At 46.6% G+C, this 11,709-nt stretch overlaps 1 protein-coding gene and 1 long non-coding RNA gene across 2 annotated transcripts in view; one reads left to right on the forward strand and one right to left on the reverse strand.

The window, feature by feature from the left end:
- LOC139226635 (uncharacterized) overlaps nucleotides 1-8,883 on the reverse strand; it is a 68,197-nt gene extending 59,314 nt beyond the window's left edge. The window contains exons 1-2 of the long non-coding RNA XR_011587297.1: nucleotides 8,699-8,883; nucleotides 7,214-7,282 (exon numbers count right to left, since the gene is read on the reverse strand). This is a non-coding gene — a long non-coding RNA (uncharacterized lncRNA). The remainder of the gene's footprint in view (nucleotides 1-7,213; nucleotides 7,283-8,698) is intronic.
- LOC139226633 (myosin-16) overlaps nucleotides 1-10,554 on the forward strand; it is a 326,697-nt gene extending 316,143 nt beyond the window's left edge. The window contains exons 21-22 of the mRNA XM_070857530.1: nucleotides 1,639-1,785; nucleotides 9,614-10,554. Coding sequence (XP_070713631.1) covers nucleotides 1,639-1,785; nucleotides 9,614-9,760 — 294 coding nt within the window. The 3' untranslated portion in view covers nucleotides 9,761-10,554. The remainder of the gene's footprint in view (nucleotides 1-1,638; nucleotides 1,786-9,613) is intronic.
- The last annotated feature ends 1,155 nt before the right edge of the window (nucleotides 10,555-11,709 follow it).

Genomic DNA, 11,709 nt, shown 5'->3' on the forward strand with positions numbered 1-11,709 from the left:
ACCAGATAAAACTGCTTGTCCAGCTAGGACTGCCTTACCTGTTGTAACACTGGCGTGCAGAGTTATCTGGAGCTAATTGCGAAAGAATCCCAGGGCCACCCCTCCAGTTCCCATTAATGAGCCAGGCTGGTCAGTCAGTCATCCACTGTGGAACTGTCAACTATCAGAGTCCCAAGTTGGCCATAGGGGTTTGTCGTGGTTCCAATCTTCGATTGCCAGACAAGTCCTATTGAAGCCAGTTTGACCCCAAAGAGACCTAGATTACCTTCCCCGCCCACGCAGGCTGGAGGATATGAGTTCAGTCTTCCAATTCCTGTTTTAACCATTAAGGCACAGGCACTTCCACATTGCGAAGGAAGGGGGGGGATTGGATGGCAAGTCAGCAGTACATTCTCGGGCATAGATTAGCAGCTGGCAGTGTGGTGTGTCTCAGTGAAGGGTCAGTGTGTGGTGGGTCTCATTGAAGGGTCAGTATGTGGTGGGTCTCAGTGAAGGGTCAGGTGTGTGGTGTGTCTCAGTGAAGGGTCACTGTGTGGTGTGTCTCAGTGAAGGGTCAGTGTGTGGTGGGTCTCAGTGAAGGGTCAGTGTGTGGTGTGTCTCAGTGAAGGGTCAGTATGTGGTGTGTCTCAGTGAAGGGTCAGTGTATGGTGGGTCTCAGTGAAGGGTCAGTGTGTGGTGTGTCTCAGTGAAGGGTCAGTATGTGGTGTGTCTCAGTGAAGGGTCAGTATGTGATGGGTCTCAGTGAAGGGTCAGTATGTGATGGGTCTCAGTGAAGGGTCAGTATGTGATGGGTCTCAGTGAAGGGTCAGTATGTGGTGTGTCTCAGTGAAGGGGTCAGTATGTGATGGGTCTCAGTGAAGGGTCAGCATGTGATGGGTCTCAGTGAAGGGTCAGTGTGTGGTGGGAAGACTTGGGACAATGAAGAAAATGGGTGTGTTAATTTTTCATATCGTGCAGCTACTTGCAAAACAAATGTTTATTGATTGACTAATAGAGGGAACAAATGGAACAATTCCCGATCATTATTTATTAGCCCCATAAGGTTTACTCTATACAGAAGAACTGTACCACTTTCATTGTACAATTGTCCTCCCCTTTAATTTGTTTTCTTCAGTTTGCTGTGGGTACTTCAGAAATCCTATGGGTAACAGTTCAGAGAGTCTGCACGATTCTTGAATGCCCTGTCAGACTGGAGGACAAACCTAGTGTTTATGATGTTTGACAAATATATGTAATTGAGAGAGATTGGCCCTGACCTGTCGACATTCCCCGAGACCTGTCGACATCCCCCGAGACTGGTCGGTCACCGAGACTGGTCGACAATCACCGAGACCCGTCGGTCACCGAGACCCGTCGATGGCAATCACCGAGACCTGTATTAAGTGCCATGCCTGGGACTGACTTACCTGACAACCTGAGATGGGCGTCTTTTCTAATCTATTCTGAGACCCCATGTCATTTTAGTGAAGCAGAGGGAGAACGCTGCGAGACTGAGTGACTGCAAGCTCAGTCGCCGGTTCCGAGAAAAGACTAGAGCCTTTTCCCAGTTCAACAGGGAGACAGAAGTTGGTAGTGTGCAGATGTTCCTTGTTCCCAGTTTTCTAATTCCTTGCCATCTCTTTTTTTGTGTGTGTGCAGGAAGAACAGGCCAACATGAATCTGGCCAAGTACAGAAAGACGGTCCACGAGTTAGACGATGCGGAGGAGCGCGCCGACATTGCCGAGGGGGCTCTGGCCAAAATACGCACCAAGAACCGAGCCAGCTTCGGGAAAGGCTACTCCTCGGTAAAGGTTTCCACTGACTCCTTTCATCCCTTGCAGGGACCGTTTGTGTGGCGATTGTCTCTGTGTGTCTGCTGGTGTTGTGGCCACACTTAGTGCTGCCGCTGGTGGTCGATCCATGCAAATCAGCAGCATCTTTGGCTGGCTACAAAACTAGTCCCCACACATCTAAAGAAAGAAAGACTTGCATTTATACAGCACCTTTCGTGACCTCAGGGTGTCCCAAAGCGCTTTACTGCCAATGAAGTACTTTGATGAAGTATGGTCAGTGTTGTAATGTAGGAAACGCCGCAGCCAATCTGCGCACAGCAAGCTCCCACAAACGTCACTGACCATTGTTTTTAGCGATGTTGGTTTTTGGGATAAATATTTGCCAGGACACCGGGGAGAACTCCCCTGCTCTCCTTTGAATAGTGCCATAGGATCTTTTACATCCATCTGAGAGGGCAGAAGGGGCCTCGGTTTAAAGCCTGATCCAAAAGATGGCACCTCCGACAGTGCGGCGCTCCCTCACTAACAGTTTACCATTGGTGGGTCACTGTTAGCACTCACCTGTAAACTAGTTCAGATTAAAAAGGTATAACCTGAAAACAGTCTACAGTACAAAGTCGTCCATCATATTTAATGTAGCCGTGCATTATTTTTATATCTTCCTGCTGTTAATTTAGGAATTTATTGTAGATATTACATTGCTGTGCACTTTTCTAATGTCTTTACAATTTGTGCTGATCGAGGTGCGAGCTGTTGGTGCTGGGAATTTGGAAGACGATGTCTGCATCAAGTGTGGGCCGATCTGGATAGTATGATTAGCTGGAAGGCCGAGCTTACTCTACTCTGCCCCGCCTCAGGTCTGAACCAGGGTGACAGTTTTGTATTTCCACCTCCCGGTGAGATTATAAGCTTAGTGTAAGTTCAGGCTGAATTATTCCTGTGGGGCTCTAGAAACTAGAATGAGACTGTCCAAACTCAATTCAAATAGCACAGCCAGATTGTCAGCTGGCTCAGGTTGAGCTCGCGTCCAAGAGCTGAAAAGTCCATATCCAATCCACAACACCAGCCTGTCCCTCTGCCAGTGGCTGTTAGAGAACACTAAAGAGCGGGTCAACAACAACAACTTGCATTGATATAGCACCTTTTAATGTAGTAAAACGTCCCAAGGTGCTTCACAGGGGTGTTATCAGACAAAGAATTAACACCGAGTCAAAGAGGCAGTTATTAGGACAGGTGGCCTAAAGCTTGGTCAAAGAATAGGTTTTAAGGAGGAGAGAGAGGTAGAGTGGTTTAGGGAGTGAATTCCCAGAGCTTGGGGCCTAAACAGATGAAGGTACGCCCAACAGTGGTGGAGCAAAGGAAGTCAGAGATACACAAGAGGCCAGAATTGGAGGAGCGCAGAGTTCTCGGAGGTTTGTAGGGCTGGAGGAGGTTTCAGATATAGCCCAGAATGGTCATCACGCTCTGATATCCTCGCTAGCCCAGAATGGTCATCACGCTCTGGTACCCTCGCTCACAGTGTTGAGGAAAGCCATTTTTCGAACCTTTCAATGAAGCCACAGCTGAGATCTGGTGCTTTTTTAATGGCCCAATATCTGCTACAATCTCACGCTGGTATTTATGCACCATATTACCAACTATTAAAAAATTTTTTGACAACTTTCATTTCGCTCAGGAATCACATCAGGTATGTATGTTGGGTTTTCAATGACTATTACTTTGAATAGGTGACAGCTGCAAAAATGGTATAAAAGCTACCATTTCACAGCTGTTCACTTTCCAATATTAGAAGCTGGAGCCTTCAGGATTTGGAATACACATTTCAGCTTTCGGAAGGTTGGAAGTGTTTGGAGTAAACTCTCTATCCACTGTCACCTCCTTGGAGTAATCTCTCTCACCATTGATAGATCGCTTCTGTCATCTCAACTTCTGCTGCCATCTATTCCAGCAGCATCAGTACCGTTGAAATAATCTTACCTTGGTCCTCAGAATCCCACCACAATCAGTCCCAACACCATCACCACCAGGCACACCAGCATCACCAACAACACCAACCTGCTCCACAATCACTTGATGCTGCACAGGGCATCAGCACCTGAACACAGTGCTGCCCAGGAGGCTAGGGATGGCCCCACCATGGCTACATTTACTTCACATGATGCTGTGCATCTTGGCCGCCACATGATATGCTAGGTTGGCACCATCTACACCAACACCATAAAGCATCCCTGCAATGTCGAAGCTATTCCTTTCACACGCATCACCATTGTGGGGGGTACAGTTATGTCTGCATTCACTACAACTCACTAAGGCACTTCGAAAGGTACACTCAATCTGGGAAAACTGACATGGAGGCGGGTTCACAGCAGAATCCTGCCCCGGTGTCAATCTTTTATATTTTGACAGCGGACCCGACTCCGAACCCGCCCTCTGAGCACCAGCAACATTCCGGCCTGTAACTCAGCTATTCGATCATCAAAAACGTTAGGGGCTGATGGCCGTCAGCGACGGCTGCCACAACACTGCACTAGCGTTTTGTGCATCTTGTCCCAATGCCCACTCTGAGCCACACTGAAAGGTTCATCATTTACACCCTGAGCAAATCTGCTCGACTCTCCAGAATTTCCTTTCCACAGGACCATTCCGGGATTCTTACCAAAAACATTTCCTGCTGTTTTTCCATTTGTTTGTTTGAATCCGACAGATAATGACAATGACACACTTTTTACTCATTTGAACTTCTCATCAGCCTTAATGCAGCGAGAATAATATGAGCTATCCCTCTCACTTATGCTCATTGCCAGTGAGACCATGAACTTCGCAATTGCAGCCAAATAATTATTGAATTGCATCTTACTGCACAGCTAATCTGTGATATTTAGGATGTCTATTTGTACTAACTGAATTGCAGCTGTTTCTCCGATTGGCTCTCCATTATCACATGAGCTTTTGCTGATTGGTCCCTTTGGAGGATAAGCCGTACCCTGAAGTTTCTCTGGAATGTGTGAATGGAACCTCCCAGCACATTTGCACATTATAACATGATCCATTTGGACTTCAGAAGTCAGCAAGGACACATCCCGCCCCCAGCCAGTGTCTTAACCCAGCACAAGTGCATTATATTACCCCACCCAAGCATAGATGGGGCATTGTGTACGGATTGTTAACAGGTGTATTGGGTATGAAGTGAATAGTGACAGTGTTGTGACTTCTGGATTTCATCCATGCCAACGACGTCCTTTGTAGGGGGTTGTAAGAACGTGATCCATCTTCCGAATTCCCTCTCTCCCCTCCCCCCACTTGTGTCTCTCTCTCTCTCTCCCCTCAGTCTCTCTCTTCTCCCCCCCACCCCCCAAGTCTCTCTCTTCTCCATCCCCCCCCCCCAAGTCTCTCTCTTCTACCCCCCCAAGTCTCTCTCTTCTACCCCCCCCAAGTCTCTCTCTTCTCCATCCCCCCCCCCCCAAGTCTCTCTCTTCTTTCCCCCCACCAAGTCTCTCTCTCCCCTCTCTTTCCCCCCTCCCCCCCCCCCTCTCTCTCTTCCACTTCCCTCTCGACCACCTGCCGCTTCTCCAGTCCTGCTCTCGGCCCCCCACAGGCCCTCTTGGGGCCAGATGCATCGGAGGCTCGGCACTGCCCGTGGAGGCAGCGTGGTGTTGTGGGGCTGCTCGGGACTCGGGACTGCTCGGAGGCTCGGCCCAGTGGAGGCAATGTGGTCGACGGATCGGAGGATGGATTGGCGCTGCGGATGGGCGCATGCGCAGAAAAGGGTGAGTGTAAATTGCGCTGGTGGGGGAGGGGGTGGAGTTGAAGACTATTTGTTCTAACTCGCTCTGCGCATGTGTCAGGAGGCGCATGCACAGAAGGGAGACTTAGTACAAATAATTACTCCGGATATTTAATAACCCTTGACAGATGTCTGGATCAAAGGCTTGTCAGATGTCTTATGGAACACCCATTACACACTGATTTACAAGTGAACATGTCGCTGGGAGCAAGCAGCCTATTTCAAAACTTTAACAACCTTTGGTTCCCTACCCCAGTTATTAGTGCTGTTCTGTCAGCGTGAGGCATTTCCTGGAGATCAGTAATGTGCAATATATGAATGGTGCCAAAACTATTCTAAAGGCAAGACTCAGCTAATAATGCCTCTGGAGTGTGCTTGCCAACACGTCTCGATTGAAAAGTTGCACATTTTTCAGGCAAGTCCAAGTCACTGTGCAGCACAGATGCCTTTGATCAGCATCAGTAAAAGGAAGGCTTTCTGGCATTGTGCCACGTCCTGCAGGGATCGAGTGAGTGCAGCCTGAATCTGGTGCTGGGGCCCAACCTGACATCAGAACAAGGCCAAGTGGGCACTCCCTGGGCCTTGAGGTTTCAGTGTCTGTGTTGAAGAGGTTTTAGCTTGTGCAGTGTGACTGTGCCATCAGGTGACCATCAACTAATCAAAATCACTTCATTGCCGAGCAGTTGGTACTATAACCATTATTGATAAGATAATTATTTAAATAGTCATGCCAAAGAAAAGGTTTTATTATATCTAGTCAAATTGATTCTCATTCTTCCCATTACTAATAAAATACACTTGCTCCCACTTTCTACTTAAGCTCACCTATGCCGTGAACCATTCCCATTTTTTTTCTTTCCTCCTTTCCGAGGCTTACGTGGGCTGACTGAGTTTGTTAGCACTACTTCTCCCATCTGAGTTAAGAAAATGGCAGTACAGCACTTGCTGCCCTTTCCTGCCAATGTCCTTAAAGAGACTGCTGCATGCTGCTAGATGCTGAGGGAATGTTTCCCCTGGTGGGGGAATCTAGAACTAGGGGGCATAGTTTCAGAATAAGGGGTCGCCCATTTAAAACTGAGGTGAGGAAGAATTTCTTCTCGGAGGGGCGTGAATCTTTGGAATTCTCTATCCCAGAGAGCCGTGGAAGCAGAGTCATTGAATATCTTCAAGGCGGAAATAGACAGATTCTCAAACTATAGGGCGAGTCAAGGGCTATGGGGAATAGGCAGGAAATTGGAGTTGAGGTCAAGATCAGATCATCCATGATCTTATTGAATGGGGGAGCAGGCTCGAGAGGCCATATGGCCTACTCCTGTTCCTAATTCTTGTGTTCTTATGTACTCAAAAAAAAACATTGAAAAAAACATGATGTACTACCCTCCCTGGCCCTCCCCCAAGATCACTTCCGCCCCCCGCCTTAATGTATTTACCCTAGTTGGGCTTTGCTGTGCGCCTGTCAAATTCCCCCCCTCCCCCGATTGGTGAACCACAGTTCAGGCAGCAGGCCTCCTCCGCCTACCCCGTCGATGGAAGCGGTCACTTGACATTTGACCCTGCTATATCCATACTCCTTCAAGCTTTGAAACCCAATCGTCACTTTTCGATTGACCTCGTCATCTCCCCTACTCTTTCCAACCCTGTGCTCTGGCTCCTTACCTGATAAAAGAATGTGGAGATCATTGCGGTCTTCAAAGAAAATCACTGGGGTCTGCTGCATTCTAAAAACTTTAGAAAAGTTAAGGATGAGAAAAAAACATTCAATCCATTAAACCTAATTTTTCCCGTCATATCAGCTTCCTTTTAAATTTCCCCAATGTTATTCCACCTGGAATATAGTGGGCCAAGCATTTGAAGAAACAAATTATTTCTATTAATGGTTTAAAAGCTGTTTTCACTCACTTAAATTTACACCCTTTGTCCAATTGGTCTTGCTTAATTTGAAGTAATACCCAATGGCTCTACCATACCCAACCTAACCATTTAATGGGCTCAGGTGGAGTTGCTCCTAGTTTTTTGGAGCAAATAGTTTAGTTTGGAGTATGTTAGAAATTGCAATTCACGGATATTAGTTTGCTCCAGTTGTAGTGAGTTAGTTTAGGTTGGCTTTTAGGTAAGGTACTTTTTTTTCAAAAGGGGGTGGGTCCAGCCACTGAGGCCTGTTTTGCAAGTTTCGGCAGTGGAAACTTACTATAAACTAACTTAGGATGGAGTAAGTGTCCACTTTTGTAAGTTCTGAAAAACCTTACCTAGAGTTAAGTTTAGTGCAGGCACAGCCAGAGACGGCGGGTGGGAAGCATTAAACACAAAGGACACATCAACATCACAACAGCGGGGAGTAAGGGAAGTTAGAGGATTTTCCATAAACACCTTCACAACAACATTAAAGAAGCAAAGTACATTTAAAGCACGAAGCAAAGTACATTTAAAGCACAAAGCATAAACAAAGCAGGTACATTTAAAGCACCAAGCACTAAATGAAGCACAAAAAGTAATGAGTAATTAATTAATAAAAAATAGAAGGAACCCTGCACCTAAAGCACCAAGACCAAAATAATAATTAATCAATCAATAAAAAATAGAAGTCCTACCTTTATGTGAAGGGAAGGTGTCTCTGTCAGTGTATCTCTCTGTAGTGTCTCACTCTTATCGGACAGTGAGGGGTGCATGTGGGGGGTTGGGAGGGTGTGTGTGTGTGTGTGTGTGTGGGAGTGTGTAGGTGGGGGTGTGTGGGGTAGGGGAGGTGGGGGAGAGGCTGGAAGGAGGCATCCCTGCTCTCTCCTCCGGCCCCTCGATCATTGAGTGCCCCCCAACCCACGCTCCTCTATCCCTTGCCACGCTCCCCCCCCCCCCCCCCCCCGCCACGCACCTCCCGGTACCCACGCTCCCCCCCCCCTCCCCCCGGTACCCACGCATCCCCCCCTCGCGCCACCTACCCCCTCCCGGTACCCACGCTCTCCCGAGCCATTGCGTAGGCGCGCATGCTCCAGCGCGCCTGCGCAACGCTGTCGGCTCTGAGAAGAAGGCATGATCCCTAGCCCTGCCCCCCCTGCAGGCAGTCTTCTCCCCAGGGAGACTATGCTGCGACACGCCACGTCATGGTCCAGGAGGACCGGAGAATTGCTGCAGAATATTCCGGTGCACCTTCGAGCCCAGGCAGGTCACATAAGTCTCAGAGGTGCGCCGTTTTCACCAGATGCCGAAACTTGGGCCCAATACGTTTCTCTCATCTGTTCTTTGACTTTCAGCCCTTTATGCTTGGGATCAGTGTTGTTGCTCGGTGGCCTTTCGGGAGCATGCTCAACTGAATACCATACTCTGGAGTGAGGGATAACTTCTGCAGACTTGTCCTGCACTATCCTGGCTATATTTATTAACATGCTTATGCTTTTGCTAATTGCTTCACCAGATTGTCCAGACATATAAGGACATCAGAACATAAGAAATAGGAACAGGAGTAGGACATACGGCCCCTCATAGCTGATCTAATCATGGACTCAGCTCCACTTCCCCGCCTGCTCCTCATAACCCCATATCGTTTAAGAAACTATCTATTTCTGTCTTAAATTTATTCAATGTTCCAGCTTCCACAGCTCTCTGAAGCAGCGAATTCCACAGATTTACAACCGTCTTGAGAGAAGAAATTTCTCCTCATCTGTTTTAAATGGGCGGCTTCTTATTCTCGGATCATGCCCTCTAGTTCAGCAATATTATTTTGGTTACAGCTTGTGTGTTTTAATGTATATCCATGGTGTTGTCGAGATTTACAGAATGATTGAGACCGGCTCTGCAATTTAGGCAGACAAATGGTGATATGATGTCAGTGATCACTCCCAGGTCTACCTTGCCCTGTGTTTATGAAATCCCATTCTTTGTAAATTTACAATGCACATTTTTTTTTAACCAATGTACAACATTTTACATGTATGAGGGTTGCATTTCTTTTACCATTTGTCTGCCTAAATCATTCTGTAGATCTCAACATCATGGATATACATTAAAACACACACAAGATGTAACCAAAATAATATTGCTGACTTTCGCTGTTTCAATCTACAGGGTTACAATTCCCCGTTTGCCACCCTCGTCAGATCTCCGAGCTCGGCTGGGTCAGAAGGACGAGGAGAGAAAATCCTGAATGACGATGACTCCACCTCTCTCATTCCCACTTACCTTAATTCTCTGAAGAAGCTGATTATTGAATGATACGCAGAAGAAAAGGCTGCATCTCGTGCACTAACTGTACCTGGGAAGTACCGCACGAGGATGGGCAGTCAGCATTTACCATTGGAGCGACGTACAACAAAACTGTGGGCACCTCGATGTCTTTGCCGTGTGCACGCACTGCCATTATATATGGACCCGAGACTGGTAGGAGCATCAAATAAACATTTTTAAAACTTGATGAAATGCCACTTGCTAAAAATGTATTTTTCACATTTAATTGCTTGTGTTCAATGTGACTATATGCACTGTACTTGTGTGGGAGGTCAGTTGGTTGGGAGCAGGGGGTCACGCATGCTGTTAAAGCTGCACTGCATACTACTGATAAACTGGGCACTCTACCCAACCAAATAAATGGTTAATAAATGTAGAGTTTACTTAACCAGTCAGTTTGGTTTAACAAAATAAAATAGCTAAACCCAGTCAGCTATCCGAGAGTCGCCATGTTATGACTCAGCGTTGCAGAGATTAGTTCTTGCTTTGCCAGGTCGACACTCGAGGCTTCCTTCAGCGACCCTCAAGTTCAGTGCAACAAGCTGCTGATTCACATATCGAAGCCACACTGTAGTAAAATGTTGACATTTTAAACAAACGCATTTTTGTATCACTGAGAATTGCTGTTTTTTTTATATATTTTGTGGACTGCTTGGTTGAATATAATGCAGCTTCAAGTAGCTCCATAATTGCAGATGGAACTCTCCATAGCTAATCCTTATTTTAACCTATAATGAACTGTACCATTTGTATAATCCATGGTGATTGTGAATATATTATTCTGTGCATTTTAAAATATAATAAACCAATGTAATCTTCTTATGACTGACTATTTTCTTTCAGAGGGGTAACTGTTGCTGATGATGCAGAGTTCCTGCTCTACTTAAGGTGAAGACCAATCATCATAATGCAAAGGCACTGCTGGTTCTCGGTGTCTAGGCACACAGATAGCGAAAGGCCACTTGGCCAGTTACTGAAAGGTGGCGGCGATCAGCTGCTACCCAAGAGAAAATATCCCCCACCCCCCCCATCTCATCCCCCCCCATCTCATCCCCTCCCATCCCCCCCCCCCCCCCCCATCCCTCCCCAAGCCTAGCCAAAGCTCAGCAGTGTCTTGTTAACTGTGTACCCGAGTATAATATACTTTTAAAAATTTGTTCATGGAATGTGGGCGTTATTGGCATATTTATGACCCATCCCCAATGGTGAGCTGCCTTCTTGAACCGCTGCAGTCCGTGAGGTGAAGATACTCCCACAGTGAGTATACGACAAAGAGGTTTGCTAGGCCATTTCAGAGGGCAGTAAAGAGTCACCCACATTGCTGTGGGTCTGGAGTCACGTGTAGGCCAGCAGTTAAGGACACAGATTTCCTTCCCTAAATGACAGTGAACCAGATGGGATTTTAACGACAATCCGGTAGTTTCGGAGTCACCATTACTGATTCTGAAATGTAAAAAAAACGAGTTTTATTTAATTAACTGATTTTGAATTCCCCAGCTGCAGTGATGGGACTTGCACTCCTGTCCATCATTAGTCCAGGCCCTCTGGATTACTAACATGACCACTATGCTCCTGTTCCCGATAATTTTATATAACGTCAGGGCCAGTAACTCTGGGGAATTATTGTGGTTGTACTTGGAGCGGAATAACTGTGCTAATAATATAGTGACCTGAAGTTTTTTCCCCCAGTTGGCAAATGGGAGTTCCCAGGGGTTACACATACTGTTAAAGCTGCATTGTATGCTACTGATTACAAAACCTCTTATACAATACATTGTAGAATTTCAAAATATTATTCAGAGAAACTGTGCTATTAGAACAATTTCCATTTCTAAAGTACCAACACTGATCACTATGGCTCTTAATTGGTCAGCATTTTGCCGTACAATTCTCACACAGCTTCGCTTAGTAAATGGAATTCACAATGAGATGTCCAG

This window comes from Pristiophorus japonicus, chromosome 16 (genome assembly GCF_044704955.1).
Source record: "Pristiophorus japonicus isolate sPriJap1 chromosome 16, sPriJap1.hap1, whole genome shotgun sequence".
NCBI lineage: Eukaryota > Metazoa > Chordata > Chondrichthyes > Pristiophoridae > Pristiophorus > Pristiophorus japonicus.